Genomic DNA, 26,754 nt, shown 5'->3' on the forward strand with positions numbered 1-26,754 from the left:
TAACTGTGGACTGTAGAGATTGGAGGATAAGACGAGGGTTTTAGATGCAAGTATCGGCTGATCTCCAATGTCCCATAAATACAAAAATCAGGGCCGATTTATTGGTGCACCCTCTTTTTAAAAGCTTCACCTCAATTCCACAACACACATTTTTTGTCATTTAGACCTAAACTATCAGGGCGAGAAGCTATCATGTCATATTGCAAAATTATTTTTTTTCGGAATATTATGTTATTGCGCCTGAAATTTTCTTGATCACTCTAGCTTATCAGCTTTTCTTAGGGGGCACATGTCGAACCAAATGGTTAAAAACTGAAACAGTTTGTTGTTCTAACGCATCAAAGCAGGATTTGGAGTCAGTAAAACTGACATTGAATTTGTGGACCGGCTCTAACGTCAACTTATTTTTGAAATATGTGAGCTGTGATTAGAAGCCAGGTCCAAGCTAAGATAGCAGAATTTGTGGTGTTAATTTAGATCGTTTGTTAAGACGTATGCTGAAGCATACAACCAGAATTATGCCAGGAGCTTTTGATGTCAACAAAAAGGTCAAATTACAACTTGCAAGGGCACTTTTAAGAAATATTAGTGCAGCTTGAAATAGTTTTTACTAAGAGGGTGTTAGAGAAAAGTTAAAGTAACTTCAAACTTGTACATCCAGCTCTTGCGTGTAAAGTTTATTGAAGTTATTTGTTTTGAAATCATTTGACATTGGAAACAGAATAGTTAAACTAAATCATTAGGAATTTAAAATCATTATAAGATTAATTTCCACAATGAATGGCTCCAAACTTCTCATCCTTTAGTTTATCGGTGCATTGTGTTCCTGTTGTCTCAAGTGCAGATTTACAGAAATTTGGTAACTATAAAAATTCACCACAAGAGGGCAGCCTAGCACAATGATCTACAATAGGCCTTCATTCATGCAGCTATAATTAAATCTGTTGGATCATGTTTGTAGCTGTCAGTAGATAATTCAGGCTATTTTGATGCTTTTAATGACAGGCCAACATCCTTAAGAGTTTGTAAAAGGCCACTATTGGCCTTTAGTTTCCCCAACTGTCCTCGTTTGTTCAGAAGTATGTAGAGAGCTCTGATCTTCTGAGGTACCCCGACCACTCTGGTATCTACAGTCGGGCTGAAAGCAGTCATGAGTGCTGCTCTTAGTAAAAGGAACAGAAGAAGAGGAGAGGTGAGTTCTCCTGACCCCTCATCAGACGGCAGAGGAGAAAAGGGGAAGAAGACCATTGTGCCCAAGCACTGAAGATGATGAAATTCAAGATCCCCACGCTCTGGCTTCGTCTTAATCTCGGGGCCCAACCTTGCGTTAGGCTAATCCCTCTCTGTCGAATTACTGGCCCTGTCTAGATTGTATTTTGTCATTGAAAAAGGTAGTGTTAAACACTACCTTTTTTTTCCCTCCCCTATTTGTTCGTCTGACAAGGCGAATCGCATAATCAAAAGATGGAAAGAGAGAGAGAGAAAGCAATGGAGTGAGGTGGATGACTGCAAATGGCTGCACAGTAGTATCTCTAAATTGCATGCCACCCTTGCCTTTCACCCTTTTTCAAACAGCCACATATTATCAAAAAGGTGGGCAAATTGAGAGTCAGAAGATTGGACAGCTATATTTGAAGGCATTGTGCTGACAGGCCCTTTTGTGTGTGCATAGTGGCAGGGGGGTTAATGTGCGTATGTATGTCTGTGTGTATTTTCTCTGCGTTTGCATATCAGCCAGAGCTGGAGATTGGAGACCAACTTCACTCATCTTCAAAGCTTTGTGAGAGGATTTAAATAACGCGCACCGACACTCACACAGGGCTGCTGTATTTAAAGGCGAGAAGCTATCATGTCAGAATACATTGAATATACAGTGATAGAGACTCCAAAGCCCACTCTGCCTTGCTCCTCCCCCATCAGTCCCCTTTCAGTCCTACTTCAACAGTTTTTTTTTTTTTTGTGCACATTACATCAATGTCACCAAGGATGGAACGCATTTCTGACCATGTATGGATGCTCTGCTGTTTGGCAACCTGTTTTGACACGTGTGAACAATCACACAAGAATTTTTAATTCTTACAGTATTTAGAGTTGAGGGGTTTTTCGCTATATATAAGAAAGGACTTTGGAGAAAAAGAAAATAATGTTGGCATGACTTTACTCGAATAACAGTTAGGGATGCACCAATTTGAAAATTTTGACCGATATTAAAATAGCTGATATAGCAGAAAACCAAAATGTACTGCTGTTATTTATATTAAACAAATAAATATGTATTTTATTATATTTCCTATCCATTTAACACACCAAATGGCCCCCCCCTCCACTTCCACCAGAAAAAAACCCAGTCACCCCGCTGACTAGTTTCTCTTCAGTTTATCCCCTGCTGCACCACCACCAACGTTATGTAACTAGAGTTTAGATCAGGTCTATAAAATCCAACCCGGCCCGACCCAGTAGGCGTTGTGTCCGAGCCTGATCTGACCAAATTCATTTGAATTCTAAGCCCGAGCCCAAATAAACCCGACATATTTTAATTAAGGTTTTTCTGTTTTCATTTAATTTAATACTTTAAGTTAGCCATGTAATTTCTCCTGTTCTTGGGTTTTGTTTGACACCTTCCAGCTCCATTTTGTCGCTTGTTGTAGTGGCAGGGTGAGTCAAGTGGAAATCCTCTAGGATGTCTGATTGATAGGAGCGGAAAATTGCGTAGCTGCTTGTCAGAGTCTAATGAACTTCTGCACTTTATTTTCTTTCTTTCCTCCCTTAACATTTTTAAACTACCTCCTCTATTCAGATTATATTAGGAAGATCATCATAACTTTGTTGCACATTCTTGTTTGGTCTTCTTAGTACTGTATCTATTGCAGGCTCATTGAATGTGCCACAGTATCCGAGCCTGACCTGTCTATCGAAGACATACCTTTGGCCTGGCTTGGTCCGAATTTGGGTCATACTCAGGCCATAAATCTAAACTCTGTATATGACTTAACAGTCACCACATCTGTCAACCCATCTCGTTTCACCCCCTCCTGAAACACACACACAGACAACAAAAAAAAATGAAAATTAACATTTGCTTTTAATGTTGGACCAGTTTCACTTGTTGGACCGATGTTAAAATGACTTTTACTGACTTAAGCCACCTAAATCGTGTAAATGTTTGAACATCAAATAAAATGGTAGGACATATTGTCATACATAACATATAAGAGTGCATCTCTGCTGTAAAGAGAGTGCACAGAATAGTCAAAGATCCGCTGCCCTGAATACTCCAACCTGGTAAAATGATGTAGGGAGATCCTCTCCTGTTGGCAAAGATGGGTTCTACAAAGTATTATCAGCAGGAGTGTCCATAATTGTTGCACACAAACATCTTGTTGTCAAATATTGAATTTCTCCAAACCTCATTTATTTAGCACAAAATAAGAGCGGAGTAGGCAGCCTGCGTTCTTCAGCATTAAGCACACCTTCCCAAACACACACCCTAGCTTTTTTTGTATCGTACCCAAAGCCACATTGCCCTCCTCCCCCTCTCCCTGTCTGGAACATATTACGTAGGCCAGTGGCTTGTGAGTACCGACTGGGCCTCGGGGAAGAAAAACACAATTATTTCAGCTCCTGGCTATTCACGCAAAGGTGACAAAAGCTGGTATGAAGTATGAAATCCCAAAAGTTTCTCCTGTGTCGTGGCCGACAAATTGGGATTAATTTGTGATTGTGTGCACGCGTGTGTCACCGAAGTTTTCACCTCTGCTCATTTTTAAATACTTGTTAGGACTCAATAGGGTTCATTTATTGTGTCAGAGGAAACGGCATGTTCACTTAAAGTATTTGGATGTGCCTGCAATGATAATTTAAGCTGAAATGTGCTTCATAGTTCAAAGCTTAGAGAATGTACATTATTTCCTGTGTGGGTGGGTGTAAGAAGGCAGGCGGTTTGTAGCATTTGATCACACATCCACACACGCTTCCCAAATTAATTTAATCTAATTAATTGCCGTTCAGAGAGGGGACAGATGCTCGTGATTACCCCCCACGCTCAGACTCCCCTCTGTGCAGGCACACACACCGCATTGGAGGCACACAAACACACACACCTATTGCAACTGTAAATGCCTGCATGTTCTGTCTCTTTTCTTTGTAAGGCTTGTAAAAAATAAGAATATAATGCTCATACTCTTGTAAACATTAATACAATGTAAATGTTTTTGCTTCATATTGTTCTTTTTTTGACGGACAAACTGTCAGAAGTATTTGCTTGAGTTTGTATCTGGCTTTGTGTCCAGTAAGTTGTATGTCAGGGCAGTGTGTGGTTGTGTCTGTGGGTTGTAGGTGACTGTGGAGGCCGGGTGGTCCCTGCTGTCACCCTAATAGGCTTATTGGCCCCTAATCCACACCACACCACCTTGTCACATGGTCAGTCTGCTGACTAAAAGCTGCTACCGCCATGAGGTTCCTGTGCGGTTGCGTTTCTTCGCAGGTGTCATGAATGTATGTGACTGACTGAACCTATGTGCTGTCTCTGCTGTTCAAGACTTGGCTTCTCATGACTCTTGTCCACTCTGTGTGAAAAGTTGCTTCTTCACAGATAAATTGTTTTATTTTGTCTCTTTAGTTCTTTGTGTCCTTTTCTGCTCAGTTTCACATAATTACAAAAATTGCAGCAGGGATTATAACTATATTAGACTGTAAAGGATAAAAACATGTCTATAGAACTCTATGCTGTTTGCTTCTCTCACTACATCACTGTCGTATAACTAAGTACTACCCATATTCCTAGCCCAGAATTTCTTCATCCTCATACTGCAACGTATTTAATGGTTGCAAAGACCCAGTTTCATCTACTGCGGTGTCTGTTTTTATATATCTTTCTGGGAATGCAGATTATCAACGATTTCTCTAACATTGGCATGTTTGCTGCTGCTTTCCGCCAAATGTGGAAGCCAACTTGGAAGTTTCCTCAAGTGGCTACTTTACCTAACAATCACCACAATAGTGCCTGTTTGGTGAATTTAACAAGCTAATTGAAAACATGAGGCGATGCTTGCGTTAAACCTGGACGTCCCTATTTACTTTCATAAAAGGAGCATGAACTGGTCTTTATTCACATTAAAAATGACTTCAAGTCATATAGTGATTCCTGAAAACAGTTTCAAACTCATCAACAGCCTTCTACAAAAAAATAAATAAAAAGATGGGACTTTAACTTATGCTTCAGGATTACGTTTTAAACTGAGTATATCCATCTGTAAAAAAAAAACAAAACACTGTTCTCTCTAAATAATAATCACAGTTTGGTTAAATTATTAAATTGACACTCCTTTTGAATAAAATTCTGGTGCTTTTTTAACTCGTACTTTACCAGTGTTATTCAGTTGCAGGTAAAAGAACAGATGCACATGCTCCTCCATGCTATCACGCTCTGCTTTGTAATGCTGCTGGCACACACATCTTTTATCTTTGCATGCGTGCCTATTTTTGCTTATGTGTGCCTATGTTTGTTAATTAAGCTGATTAAACCGTTGCCCAGTTGAGGTAGAGCCTTGCTTCTGTGCTTCCTCTAATTCATTTCATACACCCTTTTTTTGGTTCTTTTATGTTTCTGTGCATTTCATCTGTCATATTTTTGACACGGTTGCTCTTTTATCTTATTCATTCTGTCATCTTTCGTCCTTGCACCGCACCACTCATGCTGTGTTCTGTGTGTGTCGGTGAAAGACCCATATGTCTGCAGCGAGTCCTGTGTACGCCATGTGCACGCAGCCTGTGTATGCTCTGACTTGCATGTGTGAGAGTGTATTTGTGAAAGTGACTTGTCCCACTGGTCCAGGTTGTGACCTCGGCTTTCATCTCCTTAGTCTGGGGCTTCAGCCTCCCGTTGCGATTCGTTTCCAGCCAACAACACAGCAGATGCCACCAGACACCAAAGCAAACACTGACAGTTCGTATGTACATATGTCCACCTTCTCAATTAGTCAGTCATGCATTACCTATATGACAATTTATGCATTTAAATATAACCAAATATGAGTGCCTTTTCCATTGAACAAGGCAAGGCTTAAGCAATACTTTAGGAAAAAAACTTATACATTTATTATGTTTTACAGATATAGAGAATGTATTCTGTCCGGTTTTGGTCAGTCTTTTCCAGCTGACTACTCCAAATTCAAATGCTTCAAACAGGAATAATGGTTTCTTTAATCTTATTTGTAATTCAGGAATATTTAATTATCCAAAAGGGACATTAAATGTTGTAACTCTTTTCATTAAAGTAAGAGCCATAGTGATTTATGATGCTATAACTTGAAGGATCACCAGTAGCAGATACTCTTATAGTAAATCTGAAGAAGTATATGACAAAAGACTCTTTGTGTATAATAGTCTCATAGTTTGTAACAGCTAATAGTTTAGTTTCCAGGCAACAGAGACAATATTCCAGAGAAATCTGTGCTGGTTGACACCATCACTTGTTAGCAAGCACTGCCAAGCCACATCATTTGCCTTTGCTGCTTCTCATTAAATCTTTGTCTGGCTGAGAAAGTCTGACATAGAGATGTTGGAGTCTCTATGTAGAGCCTCCACAGAGAGGCTCTACATAGATGATACAAATAAAATGTAGTAAACTTGCACCTCACATGACTGACCAGCTGTTTATACTGTTGTTTTGCATTAGAATTGGATTTCTTTATGTTTCTGGACAACATGTAAAGTCACCAATATCAGTTGACCTGAGGGAACATTTTCAACTTGGCCAATAACACATTCCTGAAAACATTTCTCAATTTTCCTGATATGTGATCTCTATGCTAGTTTGCAACCTCTACTTCTTGTTTCTAACAGCTGTGCATAACGTCAGTATCTTACAAAATTACGCTGCACATTGTCTACTTGAATTGGTTCAATTAGGTGTAAACACACGTAATTCACATTTTATTTATTTTCCCTTATTGGCAACATAAAAAAAAACTTAACAAATTACTTGAGTGACAATTGGTTGGAAACACAGCCAATGTGACAGTACAACACAAGAACTATTTCCTTTCTTACATAAGCAACAGGAGGAGTCTCAAATATATATGACACCAAGCTTAAAGCATTTATATTCATATCCAAGAACCATAATAATAGCTCAGGAACGGTGGTAACAGCGACTGAGTTGTGCTTCACAAGGCAGCTTTCATTAGAATGAAGTTATTCTAGTGTTTTAATATAGAGGGTCTCAAAAAACTGTTTAATTCAAGACATCTTAGAAGCTGATGGAACTCATCTCTGTCAGAAAACTACTGATAAGGTCTGTTAAGACTTTGGACAGTCACAGTTTGGTAGAAGAAACCTAATGTGACTCTATTTACCCCTTTCCCTTAGTTAGTTTTTGAGTTAGTATTTCTAAATTTTACGTTTTAGTCTATTTTTTGTATTGCTCACTGCACCCACTCCCAACAGTCGTCTGAGGTTGTCCTCGATTACCTCGTGACTTTCAGTTGACTCTAATCAGACTTTCTCGCCTTGTCTTTCCCCTCATCTCGTTTCTGTTATGTGTTATACGATGACGATGGGTGGCCAGATGCTCCTGGTGGTAAGCGAGGCACAACTGTGAAACGTCAGTTGAACAGTTATCTCCTCTGCCTTGCTTATTTATTTTGTTCTCTTAGGACTTAAGATGGCTGCCTGCGATGTAGACATGCCTGTGTGGGCCGTCAAATAGCGGCCTCTGCAAATCCCCCTGTTTATCCACAAGCTTGACCCACTGGGCATGAGTGGGCGGCATGTACGCTGGGTGTCTACCGGCGGTGGAGAAAGGATGTTTGTATGTATGCAGGCATGTGTGATGAACGTAGCTTAAATTTGTGTTTAGGATGAATCATTCCAGATTATCGCTTAAAATCCGCTGTCGGTGAGTACGTGTGAGTGCCTGTTTGGATGTGAAGATGCAAAGGATTGAACCCACACAGACACACACACACACACACACACCGAGTTCTTGGCAAACGGAGGCAGTTGTTCTGCTAAGTGACAAAGAATAGGGGTCTTGTGATGTCTTCTGATGCCAGTGCTAAGCCAGCTACTGGCGGTTCGAGTGATCCATAACTGATCTGTACTTTGGATCTTTTTCAGAGTGCCACACCCAAAGAGTTCCAGGTGTTATACTAAAGCCTGAAGTTTTAAGGAGGAAAAAATGTTTATTGAAATCAAAAGACAAATTGTTTTGAGGCTCCTGTAGTTTTCAAATTGCATTTTGTCCCCCCCCTCCTCCAATTCAAACAAAGATTGCTTCCATGCATGGCAAAGATGGCTGATGCATGCTAAGAATATCAGAAGAACCATTTTAGGTTGCATGTAAATGCACATAAATACAATCTGCAAACTGTATTGTTCTTTCACGGAAAAACAGAATTTCAAAGAACAAGCACTCAAGCATGCAACACACACACACACACACACACACACACACACACACACACACACACACCAAGTTGCACCAGCTTCTTATCCAATCCCTTCACTAATTCCCCCTTGGTAGAAGGTGTTCATTGTTTCTCTTTCATTCTAATCTCTCCTTCTCCTTTTTTTTTCAAAATCCATATTAGATTCTCTTTGAGTTGGCCACAATCGGAGGCACTGGAGCAGAGCATCACCCTGCTAATGCTCTTTGTCTCCCCAGATTTGTCACTTAGCATGGAGAGTACACCTTTGTCATGGAGCAGGGTGGGAAAGAGGCAGACTCTCACTTGGGGCAATTGTTTCTTGTCAGAGGCCATCTTAACCCCTTTCCCCTCCCTTCTCCTCCCTTAAGCAAATCAGCTTTGCCCTGGATTAGAGCCCTATCATAGCTCTGTCAGATCTCAGCAGCCTGCCAAAAACTGCAAAAACAAACAGATCCTTAAAGTTGGATGGAAAATGCTTCCAAAAAACAATTCCACGTTGTCTTCACCTTGATATCGCCACTTGATATCTCTTAAATATAGACGTTCTAGTCATATTTATTATTGAAACTCATGATTTTCTTAACCTACTATGTTATCTTAGAATGAAACTAGAACAGTATTGTGCAGTATCATCCAACGGACATCACAATATGTTATTTAAAAAAAGAATTGGCTGTAGAAAATCTTCATTGAAAACACAGTTGAGTTACCTTCAGAGTTCCAACAGACATTTTTTTGTCTTGAATTTTGTCTTTAACATAATTGACATTTGAAAGTAAATTGTTAGTTTGTGTTTTATTGGTTGCTTCCTTCAGTAGTGAAGCAAAAGAATGATGAAATATTACAGGGCTTTTTCACAGCTTTTTGTTTTGGCATCTCAATAAACTAAAAAGAGCAAACATGTTGTGTTTCAACATGTGTAATAAAAAGTCCTCTCTGGATTATTGTGCAATGAATATATATTCCTTACCTCACAAATAGTTTCCCATGGTAGTTTTGGATGGGAGTAGAGGAGAGACAGAAGCCTAAAGACAACACAAGTTGGCAGTTTTGGAGTCTGCCTCTAAACCTTCAGAAAGTGAGGAACAAAACGGAGACCACAGTTTATTTTTCTGCTTCTGACGTGTGTGTTTTTTTTCGTCTTTCACACAACAAAACCCAACTTCAAAAATATAAATAGATACACACGGGCACACACACCATCTCAGATGTCCGTGGCAAATCTGTTGGTTTGATATCTAAACTACTGCTTCGTAAAGAGTAATCAATCCTAGATATGGTTCTGAGGAGTATTGGATGCGTGTATGTGTGTTTATGTTATTGGTCATTTTAGGTCTCTGTGATGACCAGAGATGGTAAAATGGCAGGAAAAGTGATGAGCAGGCGCTTCACAGACCACGAATGAACTCCAGCTAATCCCTTCAACCTATCTTCCTCTCTCTCACCGTCCTCCTTTCCCCTTTTACATTCTGTCTCATTTTCCCAAGCATTTTTTCCCTTTTCTCAACCTTTTTTTTGTGACTCGTGTGTCTTCCTCTCTCGCCTTTCTCTCTCCCTCTCTCAGTTCTTGGACCACCTCCCTTCATTCCAGCCAGCCCCTCCTGTGGGCCCTTTCTCTCTCCAGCCAGAAGTGCCGAGCCAGGGCTTTTGCCGGCTGGTAATTTATTTTCCCATTAGCCCCCTGTCTGAAGTGCATGCTCTGGGTGTGAGAGTGTGTGTAGGAGGGGGCACTAAGGGGCCACCCAAAAGAAAGACCCAGAAAGTAGAAGAGAGGAGGGCACCCTGGACACACTGATAAGACGAAAGAGTGGAGGAAGCGAGATGGAGGGGACAGAAATGAGGAGCAGAAGTGAAGACTGAAGATATTGGCTTGGTGGCCATTGGAAAATATACTTATAATGTTGAAACATGAGTGATCTCTGATGCTGAAGTGATTAATCAATCTACAGAGTACTCCACAAACTGTTGCCCATTAATCAATTACCAATTTTTCTCTGTGCCTCGGGTTTAGTACCAATTTCCATTTTCCTCCACTCCCCCCCAAAAATAGGAAGGTATTATTCGCCTTGGGTTGCCTAAACTGTAATAAGCATCTTTTATGTTTTTTTTGTATGTTTTATGCACAACTAAAGACTGGTTGATGACAGCATGGGTAACACATTAGCAAGGATGACATTTTGAATGACTGATAGCTGTGGCTGCTGCAGCCTAATGACACTTTCTGTGGATAATAAACTATGATTACTTGGATCAACCATGATTTTAAAACCCGTCAAACATAATTTGGACACATTTCTATTCTAGATTATATGGATGCAACCAGCTTTAACCACCAAAGTGTAGAGAGAAGAGAAGGAGGAAGTTCAAAACATTACTTACCATCCGTCGAAATGAGCAATGATCACGTCCCTGATTCTGTCTCTCCATCTGGCCAAAGAGATTTATAAAGGAGTGGCAAAAGCAAATGAGGTGGATTAGCAGCAGTGCTCCCCAACAACTGATAATGTCATTGAGGATGTGTTATTGTGGAATGTTGTCTGTTGCTGGAAATTATCTGTTAGCATGTCTGTTAGCATGTCTTTAAATATACTTGGATGATATGAGTTAAAACAACATCTAATTTCCCTTTGGGATAATTAGTGTTTTTGAATTGGGTCTAGATCTAAACTATACTGATTTGTCAGTTTTGCAAACACTCTCCTCTCTCAATCTAAAAGCAACTGGACTTTTAAAACAAGACCAGCTGTGCTTTTGGATCTAGTTGCTATTATCTTGTATTATTTTATTTTCCCACTTTTCCTATATATATATTTTTTACCTTCTTTACAAAGAAAGTACTCTCCAGTACATGTTTTCCTTTTAAGAGGGTTTATTTTTCCCTCTTCCATTTCAGACTCGGAACTCGATGGGCTTTTCTAGTGTGGTAAAATCCTGTCAACATGTTTTTTTTTGTTTTTGTTTTTTTTTCTTCTGAATGCATGTGAATGTGGGACAGATCAAATCAGCCGGTCTGTGTGACCATGTGCCGAACACACAGACAAGAGAACCATTCATGCAGTTCATTCCAATATTAAAACTATTGTTGTTGTAATTCCCATAACCAAAGTGATAGCATTGCATGCCTTTTATGTCTATTGTTGCTTTTAAAATACACATAAACACACAGCTTCTGGGAGGGAAAAGGTAAATCCTCACATATAATAGTAACCGATGATTAAATTGGCCTTAATCTTTGTGTGTGTGCGTATGTGTCCATAATGCCTATAGTGTGGCATTCATAGATGGTATGTAAAAAGGGCTGCCTTATCACTTATCAGGGGAGGCCAAATTGACACAGAGGAATCACTCCATTGTGTGTGGATTCAAAGAGAGATGTGAGCACATTGGATGTCTCCATTTCCAATAACTGTGACCTTGAGGCAAGAGGAATAACACCTCCAATCTGCTGACTGTTGGATTCAGACACAGCCAGCTGATTTTTGGGGTGTCGGGTGCAGAGGGCTAATGCGGCGCTGGCTTTGGATTATTCTCTAGGGTAAATTGAGTTTGGCTGTAATTGTTTCCAAACCCTTTTGAATGTGGATTACAGGAGGTGCTGTTGTGCGGTGAGTTAATTGTTCATTAAAAAGGCAAGCGATATGCAGAAATGTTAAAAAATGTAAAATTTAGAAAAAAGTTTTCTAATAAGATTTTTAACAAAAAATACCCTCACTTCCCAACGTACTCACAACCCTTTCATGATTTCACTATTTTATCTTACTAGGGCAGCACAAAATATCCATATTTCACAATATCATTAGCTGTGTTTCCACTGATCATAAAATTGTGCAAATTAAAATGACTAAAATACGCTCAATGGAAGCACACCAATTTTGAGAAAAAAACTCACTTTTGAGCTAGGATGAGGTGGTTTGTCAGTTGTGTTTTGTAAAACTGCAATGGAAACACTTTTTTTTTTTTTTTGCATCACGACTGACACTTGGATGAGAAACTGATATCTACCAGCACAAAGGTCTGAAAATCAGCCACTGTTCCCGGTTGCTCTGCTGGGAGACATTGACTGACAGATGTCGCAATATTTAGTGACTTTTAAGATGAAAAATCAGTATCGGTCAAAATGAGGTTAGGCATTTTAGTGATCAGTAATCAGCCAGAAACCTGCGATCAGTGCACCTCTACTACTCAGGTTCACATAATTTTTATTTCCATTTCATAACTATGTACTAGCTTATGTTTCATCTGTCACCATAAAATCACACTAAAATATGTGAGTTTGTGGAGTTCAAGCACTCTGAGGGAACGAAAATATGTTCTCATCGGTTTTCTCGAGCCGTTGCTTTAATCCACTCTGTATTTGGACTACAGTTGACCTCGTCTTGTCCCTTCCTCTGCAGTTCAGCGGTGTTTTGTTTTATGCTAGCAACAGGCTTAAAGTGAGATAATCATCTGCTTGATGTGAAACCAGTGATTCATCACTTATCACCCTTGTAATAACAGAGCCATGGTTTAATCTTCTGTCTTTGTCAACAGCACATTCAACATCACTGCACTCAGTTTGCTTTATTGAAACAGGGCAGTTGGGCAATACCCACATTAAGCAGTAGTAGAGCTGACAATGGACTTGAGAAAGTTTTGAAGTTTGGTGCCTTTTTTTCTGGCCTTTTTGTTACATATATAACACTTATGACTGAATTTTACATTAGAAACTTAAGTATATACATACAGTCGATCAGAGATCATTAGAAATGAAGTGACTGGTGACCTTTTGTTAAAACCCTATTAGTTGATTGATGTGTGCATGGGGGCTCTTAGTCTTTTTGTTGATCATGTGCTAACAGTGCCCAACTGCCTGTGTGTGTGTGTGTGTGTGTGTGTGTGTGTGTGTGTGTCAAATCAGGTCTAAACAAAGCCATATTCTTTTTTAGCACTCAGCCTAATTAATCCATCTCTTAGCCACAAAGGGGACCCTTCCCCTCCCTTTTTTCCAGCATGTCCCATTGGCATTTTAGGGCAGAGAGATTCAGCAGGACCCCCGGGCACCCTCCTGCCCTGACCTCTGCCCCCCCACCAGGGGAGCATCTGTGGATCGATCCGGGGCCAGCTGGCACCAGGAGGAAGAAAAGGGGCAGGGCTGGTACTCTTAAAAAAAAAACACAGTTCAACTCAACATACACACACACACACCTCTGCAATGCAGGCCACTCTTTTAAAGGACGAGCAACACTAGGCCAGTTTGAGGCTTGGTAACTTAGCTCGTCCCTTTTTCTAAATTGAAAGCCTTGACCTTTTAATGGCAAAATGCAGGTTTAAACAGTTGCAGCCAGGGGGCAGCAAAGAGCTGTCACCCCCCTCCTTTTTCTCTTTCAGTATGTTCCTTGCTTGCCCTTTTCTTGCTCCCACTGCTACACGCACACACACACACGCACACACACACACACACGTAGTCGTTCTGTAGGCTCAAAGAAAGAGCATATTGATAGTCCTATCCTCTTTGTAATAAATTAAACTTCTGTATTGTCCTTCCCTTTCATTTTACACATTGTCACATCCTCCTAGTCGCCCTAATCCGTGTTACTTCCCACACCTTCTCTCCAACACACACAGTGATTGACAAGCAGCATCCAGGGAAATGGAGAAGATTCCCATTGTTTGCCAGCCACTACCCAAATCTGTTGAAACGGTTATTTCATTCTTCTGCTGCACTATTTGCATATCCTTAACTATTTCCTATTTCTGAACTCCCCCCACACTCCTCCTCCTTCCATCGCCCCAAACTGCTTCTCTAAATCCCCTCTTCTTAAGTGTTTGCCGCATTTAGCAAATTCATTCATAAAGTATCTGCATGCGCTATTAGCTTAGTATAATAGCAAAGGGTATAATCTGCTGGGAGATAAGAGGTAAAAGGAGAGTTTTTCCTCCTTTTTCTTGCTCCCCTTCTTCTGGGCTGTTCTTTGGACAGTCGGGTCGGCGGCTTCATGTCATGTTTTCGTGGAAAAAGCTACAAGGCTCAAATGTCAGCATCAAATGTCAAGTGGCCTCCGTAGTGAGTTGGTTGGTCTCTTCTGCTTTTTTTTTTGTTAAATCATTTGTTTGAGCATGGAGACAGGTGGAGAAGAGGAACAGGTGCAGAAGGTTGGATTAGATGAACTGTTGAATATTGGCGGAAGATGGAGAAAACTGAAAGTCAGGATCGAAACGAGAGTGTTGGAGATTGTTGTTCTAGGAAGCATTAAATGTTTTCTATGCGGTGTAGAAATTAGGGGTGCACTGTTGGCCTATCACCAATCATTAAAAAGCCTGACCTGCCGATTTTGGCTGATGCTGGGTTTGTTTTCATTTGACACCTTGCTAAATATTGCAACAAATCTGCTAAGCTGTCAAAAGTGGGTGACTTTTGTAACCAGGTGAGTGGGTCTCTCAACACTCTCACTACAGAGCAAAAGAAGACGGTGACTAATTTTTAGACCATTGCCAAGGCTAAGATCGGTGGATAAGATCGGTTTCATGTGTAAGTATCAGTTGGTTACCGATGTCGCAAATTTAAGGAAATTGGGGCTGATCGTTGCACCCCTAGCAGAGAAGTTTGAAGTTTTCCATTTATTGCAGCTCTTCCTGGCTTGATCAACATGCAAAAAATGACAAGTTTGGAATTGCTTTTCCAGTGTTTTAAAACCTCATGAGTTTGGTAAAAGTCAGTGTTTTATCAAATTTTAGATTTCTTACTTTCTTGCTTGATGCTGTTATGGTCTTTACTTTTTCTAAAAAAATGGCATATGAGTTTGTTTAATTTTACCAGATGTTTGAATTCTTATTTTTGTATATATTGTTTGGAAGTAATTCTAATGTCAGACATGTTTTTGTCCTTTTTGAATTCCCAGGGTTGCTACAGAGTTTAAGTTTTTATAGGTCTGAATAAGTAGGAGGACAGAAACGCTATATGGAATTTGGAATATTTGTAATTCCTATATTTTGTTTAAATGGATTGTCCTGTTTATCCGTCTAGCTGTCTGTACATTATTTAGCCTAACCACCATTAAAGAGTTTGTTGTATAGCATTCTGAGCTTTTATATTTATAGTTAAAAAGTAAACACAAAATTTATAGAAAGCTACAAGAACTTGAGTCAGGAAATGTTGGCATAAATTCTATGTAGAAACAATGACTTCTACAAACTTTAGAATTACCAAAGTTTGTAAAAAGTGGCTTAAATGACATGTCTCTGTTCCTCTTTACGCCTAATGTTGGAACTTTTCTAGCTGACCTGTGGATTTGTAATCTCTGTTATGGGCTTGAATAGTTTATCACCTTATTACCAAACGCCTTACCACTCCAAGCTGACACAAGTTCTGTGTGAATACTTGCATGTACGTGTGTGTGTGTGTGTGTGTGTGTGTGTGTGTGTGTGTGTGTGTGTGTGTGAATAAATAACCTGCAGTCTTCAGTGATAAGGCTGAGATTGAGTTTTCCCCCACAGCGCCAAAGCATCTGAGGTGAGTGTGTGGCTTTTGTGTGTGAAGACATCAGGAAACGGCTAACGTAAAGAGCTTGTATCGGTTTATCTGGCACACATGGCAGGGAGTGTGTGCGTGTGTATATGTATATGTGCTCTGGAACTGGTGTAGTGTGAAAGAGAGCTAGCTGCCCTGCTTTGTTCACCGTTGTGAGCACGAGAGGATGAATCCTCAGAGCTCGATCCATGTCTGAGACAAGACTGGATGCTACTACGTGCAAAATCAGGGCCTGTGTCTGCCAGTGGAGTTGGATGCCTTTTATACACACCCATGCAATAAAACGTATACAAAGAAATGGAGATTGTTTGGACACAGACATTTTAAACAAGCGCATGCTTCTGTGCTTCATTGTAAAGCAAAATGTGAGTACCGGTGTGTTGTTCCTTTGATGTGTCATTTCGAGCAACGTAGTAATTTCCTATTACTGAATGTATTTGAAAGAAGGCATTGTGGCTGGGCAATTTTCACATTGGTGGTGTCAACACAGCAAGGTGGTGAACCAGTCTGATATTCACCAACAGCATGGTACTTCCGTACCCAGCCAGACAGTTTTTGTTCAAGGAGGTCAGAGAATGGCCTGGAACATCCCCAGCTGTTCGGTTTTCAGGTCTAGCAGTCAGTGACCAGGTTTTTTTTTAGCAGTTCTTATTCTGAACACACTGCCTTTTGGTTAGCAACCTGCATGCACATGCTCACATTAAGGGTGTATTCACACCACCCCTGCTTGGTCCGCTTTAATCAAACATTAGTTCAATTAAATAGGTTTGGTTCGTTATGGAAGGTGTGAATGCCCATTTGATATCTCAAAAAAGTGAACTCCGGTTCACATAAAAACTTGGGTCTCGGTTCTGTTGAAGTGAACTCAGGTGAACCACCGGTCCGGTTGGCTCCGGTGGTGCCAAGCGGACCAGAGACCACTTGAAAAGCAGGAAGTGGACTACAATGCAGGGCATTCTGGGTAAACACAACAAAAACAAATGTGCAAGCCTTGTGGTCTTTTACCAAAGACGAAAGAGAAATGTTGGAATCTCTAAAATCTGATGCTACTCCAAGTTGTACTGTGTCTTCTTCGGAGGTTTTTGTGTCCTTTCTTCCAGTCGTCGTCGGTGCAGCGCCATCACAGGTGAGGAGGTTAAAGGTTGTTCAAAGAGTTTGGATTGTTTGACAGTGCAGCGCGACAGAGAACCGCACCAGTGAAAATGCAACAAATGTTGCCATTTTGGTCCCCAGTCGAACCGAGTCAAAATACCCTAAAACTCTTTATCACCTCTGTGGCATATCCCCAAACTAATTGGACATTAATACTCTGACTCACAATGTATACTAGAGGACAGAACGTCGTCCAAACAATTCAAGATCAGATCAGCCATTGGAGATACACAATGCATTCTCCTAAAAACCTCCTCTCAATGTGGTGCTGAGAAGTAGTGACTTGTTTTACCCTACATCAAATGTGGTGTTCAATCTCCCTTGTCTCCAGGAGTCTCTGTCAGGACGGAGGAAGGCTTTAGCCACCAGCAGCATAAACATGAAGCAGTATGCCAGTCCCATGCCCACTCAGACAGATGTCAAACTCAAGTTCAAGCCCTTGTCGAAGAAGGTGGTGTCGGCCACACTGCAGTTCTCTCTCTCCTGCATCTTCCTCCGGGAAGGAAAGGCCACGTAAGTATTATTAAATATTCAGCACAGTTTAACCTAAGGGTGTTCAAACATTTTACAGTACAGACTCCTGTACTCATGATTTCCAGGTTCCCTTTAAACTCTCTTTAGTTCACAGACACACTCAGTCTGCGCTTGCCTGTTTGTTATTAATCAAAAGTATGATAACTGTCGCTTTGATTTTAAACTTTCTTTATTTTTAAGCGTTTCCCTTCCTCCCCCCCTGTATTTGAGTGCAGCGCCGAGGCCTTTGTTGCGTCGCGGACCGCGGGTCGATGGCGCGTAACCCTTGTTAACCCTTCTGGGAATGATGTCGACCACACACAAACAAACCCCATCACGCCAGTTCAAATGAGCCTGTGAGCCTGGGAAACACCAAACACAAAGGGGAAAGAGAGAGAGAAATACAGCAATTATGATGGAGCAGTGATATCAGGAGATGGAGGGGAGTGGTAGGAGACGACATAAAATACCAGGAAGCATATAGAGATAGTTGGGGAGACACAGAGAGATTCAGGTTCAGTCGAAATTTGAAATTTTCGATGCTTTTAACAGAAGGTTGTGGTAAAGCGAACAAAATGTTGATTCCAACACACTTTAGAAATTACACAGAGACGAAACAGACTGTATCTTTCCATACTTAATTTTAAAAATGTCACAACCAAAATGCATTTTGTGGCGTTTTAGGAACAGATATTTGGAAATACCAAATCCAAGTCCAAGACTTAATTACAGTCAAGGCCATGTATACTATTATATCTCAGGGGTTTAATAGTAACACACTTCATTTTGGCCAGTAATAACTCACTCACCAATGACGTGTTTTTGACAGTAACACATATTTTTAGGGATGACTCAACACACCCCTGCAGTCCTTTATATACATTTATCTTATTCCTTTGATATTTTCTTTCAGTTATTTGCTAATATGCTTGTCTAATGCTAGCATTTTTTTCTCTTTGTTTTGATTCATTGATAAACCATTGCAATACTTTTGGTTTTCCACTTGATGAAAGTTGTGTTTTGAAATTCAGCTGCTTCTCACCTGAATCACTTCAGAGTCGGAATCTGATCTCTGACTGGTTTCTAATCAGTTTGTTTTGGTGTCATTGTGTTTATTTCTGTCTGTTTTGTACTAATTTAAGTATTTAGTCTTTGTCCTTTCTTTCCTGAACAGTTTTTACAGTCTGTAATCATAAGTTTCTCTGTTCCAGTGATGAGGACATGCAGAGTCTCGCTAGCTTGATGAGCATGAAGCAGGCCGACATCGGCAACCTGGATGACTTCGAAGAGGAGAACGAGGAGGACGAGGAGAACAGGGTTAACCAAGAGGAAAAGGCTGCCAAGATCACAGGTATAAACTGGAACAGTACTTTATTTTATTTTTAGATAATGAGCTAAAATCAAAGATTTTTTTTCTGTTTCTAACAACTGAAATAGTAGAAATATTTTAACAATGGGTCCTAATGTTTTATGCTACCATATTTCTTTTTCTTTTTTTTGTTGTTGTTTTATTTGTTTTAAGAATTGTACTGACAGTATAAAATAGTAGCCCATATTTCAATGATACTTGCCAGTTTAAATGAAGGTGTAAATATAAAGTACGACACTTTTGTCTAGTAACAAGTAGTACATCCACATTTCGCCGTTTTGATCCAGTGTGTCCAGGATTTGATCCAAATCTGTTCTGAAATCATATTTGAATAATTTTGCAAGCAAAACCAAAAACCATGTTAGTCAAAAGTGTTTCCAGAATAACTAGCTTCAACCATTAAACCTCCATTAATGATCACCACTGACGGGGCTTTTTGTGTGGCATCAACATATCCTTCTTTTCTTTTCTTCGCTTTTCTTTTCTTTTTTTTTTTTCTTACTTCAGGCCTCTGGTTGTTGGCCTGTGTGTGAAAGTGTGTGTATATACCCCCAAACCTAAAAACAGCAACTATGATTTTTCAAAATGCATGAGTTCATAGAGCGTGGTTTCCAGCCTGAGGGTTGTGTTTATGTTGCTTAGGGTTTCCTGTCGCATCCCTCCATATATACATGCTCGGGATTCACCGTCTGGTCTAATATCTGGGCCTCACTGCTTCCTGCTTTGCTTAATCCAACTTTTCAGAGCGGCACCTCTTCACGTTAAGCTTCATGCGTTCCTTCTTTTTTCTTTTCCTTTTTTATTCTTATCTCATTTATATGTATATGCATTGAGTGCCTACAGCAACGCTCCACTAGCATGTATCTCTGAATCAAAGGCCAGGACAAGCCAGCACAACTCCTTGCAATCATCATATTTCTCAATGAATCCTACCTACAGAACAAGCCAGCGAGCTTCTCGAGCGTTTATAGCAACACCAGGCAAACCGGGTTGTTTGCTCTCTCTTGTTGTTGATGTATGTCTGATGGATGTCTGTGTTTGGATTTGTTGCTGTTTTACCTTTTTCTTAGTATTTTATAAAGTAAATTGCTACTAAACCTTTGTCTCTAGGAATGTTTTTTTTTTTTTTTTTTAAAGATAATTGTATTGAAATTTTCAACAGAGTTAAGGAGGAACATGCATTTTTAATGGAGACCGTAAGCCAAGATGTCGCATCTTAACTAGTAATTTAGCCATGTTTTGGTTTGTTTGAAACTGGCTGATAAAAGTCTTCACTGTGGTGCTTTGGTTTAGTTGTGCATCATGACGATTACTATCGCAATAACTTCTCTGACTATTTATGATCCAGCAAAAGTAGTTATTGTGACAGGCCTACTGACTGACAGACCAGGTCATGTCTGCATGTGTTCCGTTATCAATAGTCACCCATTGTTGCCAACTCAGCCACTTTGTTGCTATATTTAGCGAATTTTGGGGCGAAAAAAAAAATCGGTATCGGCCAATATCGGAATTGGCAGGTCAGACTTTTTATAAATCACCGATTGGCCAGAAAACTGCAATCGGCGCATCTTTAAAAAGTTTGCCCCAACATACTGTAGTGAACCCCTATTTTTTTTTCACACTTGCTTCATATAGCCATGTTAACAGTTCAACTTTTTGAGCCATGTTATTAAATTCAATCATTTAAGATCTAAACTCTTGATGTTTAGTTCCTTCGTTGAAGCAGAATTATTATGTTTTCTTTTTTTCTACTGCTACAGTTTTTAATAGACTTCCAGCTTTATCAGTAAATTATGAATAACAGAGCAAATAAAAAAATAAAAAAAACAAGCCTTCTGTTTTCTCCTTTTATTTTTTTACTCTGTATTTCTGTGTAAATAATGTGAGTTTGTGTGATGCTGCGAGTGAATATTATGCATAAGGGTATGTTTTTATGCATTGTTCACTTTTTACTCTTCCTCCCTCCCTTCCTGTACCGGGCCTTTCGTTTACAGAAATAGTAAACCAGTTGAATGCCCTCAGCTGCTTACATGGGGATGATGATGATGATGATGATGGTATTCCCAAGCGAGCACGCAAAGCAACAGCTAAGCCTGCTGCTTCTTCCCAAGGTCTTTTTTTCCACCTTTCTTTCACCCTAAATCATCTCCCGATCTTTTCTTTCAGTGACTTGTAACCTCTACCCAATCATTGCCTTTTTTATTTATATGTACTAAGTGTCTATTTTTGTAATAGACATTTGAGTTTTTGGTTCCTTTTCCGTTTGGTCCCTTCCTGCCCCCCACACCTCCTTGATCCTCGTCATTGGTATTGTGATGGTGTTGTGGTCATGTGATAATAAAGTTTATTTTGCCTCAGTTGTTGTCCTCTATTGTGTTGTAAAAAAATCAGTAAACATCAGTTGGTGTTCATTCTTTTGTTTACTTTTGTTTTTGATAGTGTGACCTTAAATTTTCTGTTTTACTGCATTTGGAGGTGAACCAGTGTAGGATTATTAGTTGCTGGTTATTTGGTTCCTTTTGCATTTTGTATCTTTCTAGACATTTTCATGTATAAAATGGGGTTCTCCTATTGATCTGCATCAATTTCGTAACTGCCACTTGGATATTTAGTACTCTGGCGAAACACAATTCAAAGTAAATTTCGACATTGTCCTAATAGTCTACATCAAAGAAAATGTGAATTTATTTAATATATTTCTTTAAAAAAATCTTTAAAACAGATTATGCCTGAAATTCTTGCTTTTTATCATTTCCAAAATTAATATCTGCCTAGAGAAATGCCAGCTGGTGGTATGAATTGGTGAAGAGGCACAGTGACCTTGAGTCAGATTAAACATACCTAATTAACCCCTTTTTTTTTCTTCAATATGAGCAGAAAAATATTCATTGAATTGTATTGCCCCATTTTCAAATAGAAAATATCTTCATTTTAATGGTTTGTATAGAAAACAGCCCCCCAAAAAACGGCTGGCAGTCGAAAGTATAAAACCACTTTTTCACAACTGCAGCCTGAAATAGACACCAGTATTCAAAAAGAAGTCCTGCGCCTCTTATCAGGTACCACTCCACATTGCCACACTACATATAGATCAAGAGACACATAGGCTACTTGCAGCAACCCCCCCCTCCTCATTCAGAGTGTCACAAAGCTCTCAGCAGTATTCCTTGGCATCTACTTCAGACACGTTTACGATCTTTTCAAAGCGGCCCGCACCCCTGTCGCCTGGGAACGAGCCACGATCAGTACGATTAAGACAAAGTAGACAAGCCTTGGAGATCTCCAGTAAGGATCTCCATAGCAACTACATGCGTTTCTTCAGTCCCTCACGGGAGACCTCCCCTCCGTACTGCATAACTTTTCCCAGAATGCCACTGTTGTACATGCGCTGACAAGCGAGAGTGCCGAGGAAAGCAGAAGTTCAGGCAGCGGGTCCCCTAAAAGAGGGGTGTACTTGTGGTGTTTCATCTTGTGGTTCACTCCAAGTGCAGATTTTTGGATACTTGGGTTTGAGGATGTCTTGTATTGTGTGTTCTCTAGCTTTTTGACCTTGTTGCATTGCTTAAATGTCTTTCTGTTGGACTCTAATGCGACAGAACTGATCAACAAGCTGAACTTCCTGGAAGATGAGGATCAGGACTCCGCTCCCACCATGATGAACAATCCCTTCGATGAGCCTGACGGCGACCGTCACCCCTACCCCCTTAACCCATTCGGTGATCCGGATGAGGAAGGTAGGTGACAAGAGATGTGTGAGTTTACTACCAATGCTGATTGATTTTTGAGGAAAAGACGACCGATTGACTAGTCGGGGGCAATTCATTGCGAAATTAGAGATGCGCTGATCCGATATTAATATCTGTATCAGTCCCGATATTGAAAAAAAAAAATTCTACATCTTGTATCAGTGACAATGTGCCTGATCCATAAGGGGGAATCTAGTCAGTCTAATTCTATGCTTTGTGCTCCGAGTGACATCATGTTTTATTATTTTACATCATATTTATCATTTCTAATTGCACTTTCTGAACCATTTGAAAGAATTGTTGCAGTTTATTTTTAGATATTTGACCGATGTAATCAGTCATTTTTCTGACCAGACAAATTTACACATTTTTTACACATTTGACCAAACTTATGAAGCTAGTTTGGTGAATTTAGCTGTGCTGTACCGGTGCAGAGTTATCAAATAAATTTGTAATTGTAATTCAGAAATGTAATTGACCGAATTATAATTCGGTCCATTTATTTAAAAACCGACACGTTTCAGTCAAGTCAGCACTGTTTTTCTGTATCAGATCGGTATTGGCCAGTAGTAAACCTTAAATATCGGATTTGGTTTCAGAAGTGAAAAAACCTCTGCAAAATCAGTCACTAGTTGATTTTTCAGCACATCTTTCTTAGCTTTGATCTTAAGAAAAAACTGTAGTGGAGAGCATCTTTTGGATGGTAAGCTGCGCATATCAAAGCGTTAAAATGGACAGGCCAAGTCTGGAGCGCCACAAAAGGTTTTGAGTCAGATTGCCAAACCATGATTTTTTGTCTACCCCCTTGATAGTCTGGTGTTTTTTTGTTTATTTTAAGAGACACCCGTAACCACCCAAAGATCATCAGCTTTGTTGCCTTGTGTAAGTTTATTTTGATGTGCTCCTTAGTGTAAACTTAAAAAAATTTGCATTAATACAATTTACTGTCCTTAACTTTAACTGGGAAAAAACTAAATCCACACCATTTGTTATAAAATGCTTTATCATTTGTCTTTCACATCCCAATTTGAAATATTGACACACATAATGAAGGTGATGCATTGGAGGAGTTGAACTTCATAAGCGAAAGAAATCTGTACAGATAATACACACTATATAAGCAGCGAAATTGGCAACCAAGTATGTAATGCTTAGCTAGTTCCCAAGATAGACTGCAGTCAGATTTGTTTTCTTGCTCTCTGCTGTCTGGCTCACTACTCGCTAACAAAGCTCTTGTCAAGTCTAGTGAAAGACGTGCTGTTTATGCAGTTGGCGCTCTCGTCCTTATCGAACAGAGCTCCCTCCCCAGCCGGCTCTGAGGCAGCAGCTTGATGAGGACTACTCCTACGACCACGACTCGTCAAACCCATTCGGTGAGCCAGATGGACCGGAGACCGGTTCTGCTCCCGGGAACCCGTTTGACGAGCCCGACCAGGACCCTGAGCTTCAGCCAGACCCAGAACCTCCCAGGCCCAAGCAAAAGAAAGGAGTACGGCCTGTCGACATGAGCAAGTACCTGTATGCCGACACCTCTCACAACGACGAGGATGAGCTTGACGAGTAAGACTTGTTTAAGTCTTTATTTGCCTTTACAGCAAATCTCTTATCTTCTGAACCACTTAAATCAGAAAGCAACTAAAGAACAGTGGTATTATTGTCTGTTATTTTGTATAAAATGGACTTTCTGTTAAGCATCCTACTGATATAGTTTGTGTTGAATTAAGGAGACTGTGTCAGTAGTACTATGTGAAGCTCTAGGATTACCAGCATGGTTACCAGTAGCATTCCAAGCTGTATGAGAGACCCCCATTAGAGGCGTGCTTGTAGCCATGGCACGGGCCACCCCCACCAACACCACCACCACCAACAGGAGCAGGGTAAAGTGGTGAAGCAGCTCTTTCAACGGGAACAAGGCCTCTGTTGTTTCATTGCATTCTTCGGCCTTGTCTCCCTTTTCTTATTCTGTCCTGGCCTCCATCCCACCTCTCAACATCTTGCATTATACTTTCACTCTTCGCCATTCTCTTTAACTTCTTCCTGAGATGTTGCTTATTTTATTTCACCTCGCTTGTCCCTCCTCCCCCATCTTTTGTCTTTCCTTTGCTGAATTAGATTAGTTTCGGTCTTTATTAGAATAAATAGTCTAAATAACTAGCTTAACACAAACAAATTCACAGTAAAATATGTTTATTTGCATAATCACAATAATTGGGACTTGAATTAAAGTCAAACACCCTCACCTTTTCTGCAACTTTGCTCAAAAACTGCACTTCTAGTCTTGTCCTTGCGCTTTGTGCTGCTAATAGTTATTGTTATATTTGTCCTCCCAACCTGAGCCACAGTGAGTCTGATTTAAGCACATATATCTATGCGAACAAACAATAATTTGCATTGTGTGCATTTAAATCTCACACGTGTTATTTATTAGGAAGGGCTTGCCTTCAGTTTAAAAACTTAAAAGTTAAAACTATTGGAAAATGATTGCTTACCTTAAAGAGCTTTATTTTGGAATATCCCATGGTAACACTTTCATAAATGTTTCATCTCACATCTGGAAAAACTGTCTCTAAATTTTGGAGAGCCTATAATGCTAGAATGGAACAAGCACACGCTAAGCTAAATATGCTAAATAGTGACAACTCTTTTTTTTTTTTTTTTTTCTCGACCACTCCGATATTATACACTCCTGTACAATTATAAAAAGCTAATGTTAGTTGGCTAGTTAAGCTAGCTGCTCAGCCACAGCTTTCAGTTTGCTATTTACCTGATTCTCGTAGCTTGCAAATTGTAGTTTTAAAACAGCATTACCCATTAAGAGAGGTAGTTGGCACTCCTGTAGTTTTCAACATCTACTGTATTTCTAAACGATTGGTTTGTTTTGTAAGATGTGTAAGAGTCAAATTTTAGCCCGCTAACAAAGTGTTGCAACATATGTGGGAAGGGTACGTAATATAATTCTGCATTACGTGGAGCTGGAAAAAAAATCTGGTCATTCATAGAGTATACCATAAAACATGAATACCAACTTTAAAAAAAAAAACTTTTTAAAAATCTTCGAATACCACAATATTGGGAAAGCTTGCCCATACCTTGTAACAAGCGTGACGACCATCTTTGCAAAGGTACGAGGACATCTGATGGTTCCTCGGCAGGTTTTCATGACAAAATCTCAAGTCTCTCAGCAAATTTCTTTCTGCCGCGGATCGTTCTGTAGTGCTGCTCAGCGAGATGTTTTAAAGATAGTCCATGACCTTTCCACAAGAGTGTCCGTGCTTGAACTGTAAATGTGAACCTCTCGGTTTTGGCTGTAGAGCAAAGCTGTCACATAGATATATATTTTAGCTCCACTCAGCTGTCAAAATACAAACAGTTTATTGACTGCAATGTCCCTTTTCCTCTTGCTTCTACATCAAGAGCCATATTTCTAAGAATAGAGGGTTCAGGAGGGCACACATTGTTTTGACTGAAGCCCTTTCACTTGTCTTTTAGTTTGGGCTCGCTGGTTAAAGCTCGTCTACAGTCCTGACTGCCTTTCTTTGTTTCTTCACTTGTTTATACTTCTCACAGTTTATTTAGAGTAGCTCTAAATGACGCTGCTCAGTCAGTTTCTTCTGTCCTGCTCTGTTCTCTTGTATGTTTAGGGCTGCAAATGACATGTTGAGTGAATGTCTTGAGGTCATACCCTTAGCTTTCAGAGCCACAAGCATACAGGCATATTGGTAACATCTCGGTGTGTGTTTTTGTTGCATGCTTCTGCATGTGTGTATGTTCTCCTGTTCTTGCCCGTCTGTCAGTAGTCCACCTTCGGTAGTGAGGATATGAGGTCACACAGTCCTGACCTCAGTGCACCTGCTTCTGCTATTAGCGTCTTCTATGCCATACAATGTGGGTGTTCTTCATTGTATGGCATAAAACCTTTGTTTCTATGAAACAATCTTTCTTTTCAGTTGTGTAGTTCAGCCATAAATGTCTTCAGAGAGTTCTGATTGTCTCTAATAATTCTTCATTGAATGTGTTTATGTTTGATAAACTTACTAC

At 40.0% G+C, this 26,754-nt stretch overlaps 1 protein-coding gene across 6 annotated transcripts in view; it reads left to right on the top strand.

Annotated features, from left to right (window-relative positions):
* ehbp1 (EH domain binding protein 1) overlaps positions 1-26,754 on the top strand; it is a 155,413-nt gene that overhangs the window by 18,551 nt on the left and 110,108 nt on the right. For 5 of the 6 annotated variants that reach the window (XM_014980215.2, XM_088012942.1, XM_088012941.1 and 2 more), the window contains 4 exons: positions 17,420-17,601; positions 18,813-18,952; positions 22,567-22,704; positions 24,012-24,276. In XM_014980215.2, the coding sequence (XP_014835701.2) occupies positions 17,420-17,601; positions 18,813-18,952; positions 22,567-22,704; positions 24,012-24,276 (725 nt within the window). Of the gene's footprint in view, positions 1-17,419; positions 17,602-18,812; positions 18,953-20,964; positions 21,082-22,566; positions 22,705-24,011; positions 24,277-26,754 lie in introns of all 6 variants that reach the window. The other variant, XM_014980194.2, reaches the window with a different exon arrangement.

Source organism: Poecilia mexicana, unplaced genomic scaffold, assembly GCF_051168715.1.
Source record: "Poecilia mexicana isolate PSO_F unplaced genomic scaffold, ASM5116871v1 scaffold_15, whole genome shotgun sequence".
NCBI classification, from domain to species: domain Eukaryota; kingdom Metazoa; phylum Chordata; class Actinopteri; order Cyprinodontiformes; family Poeciliidae; genus Poecilia; species Poecilia mexicana.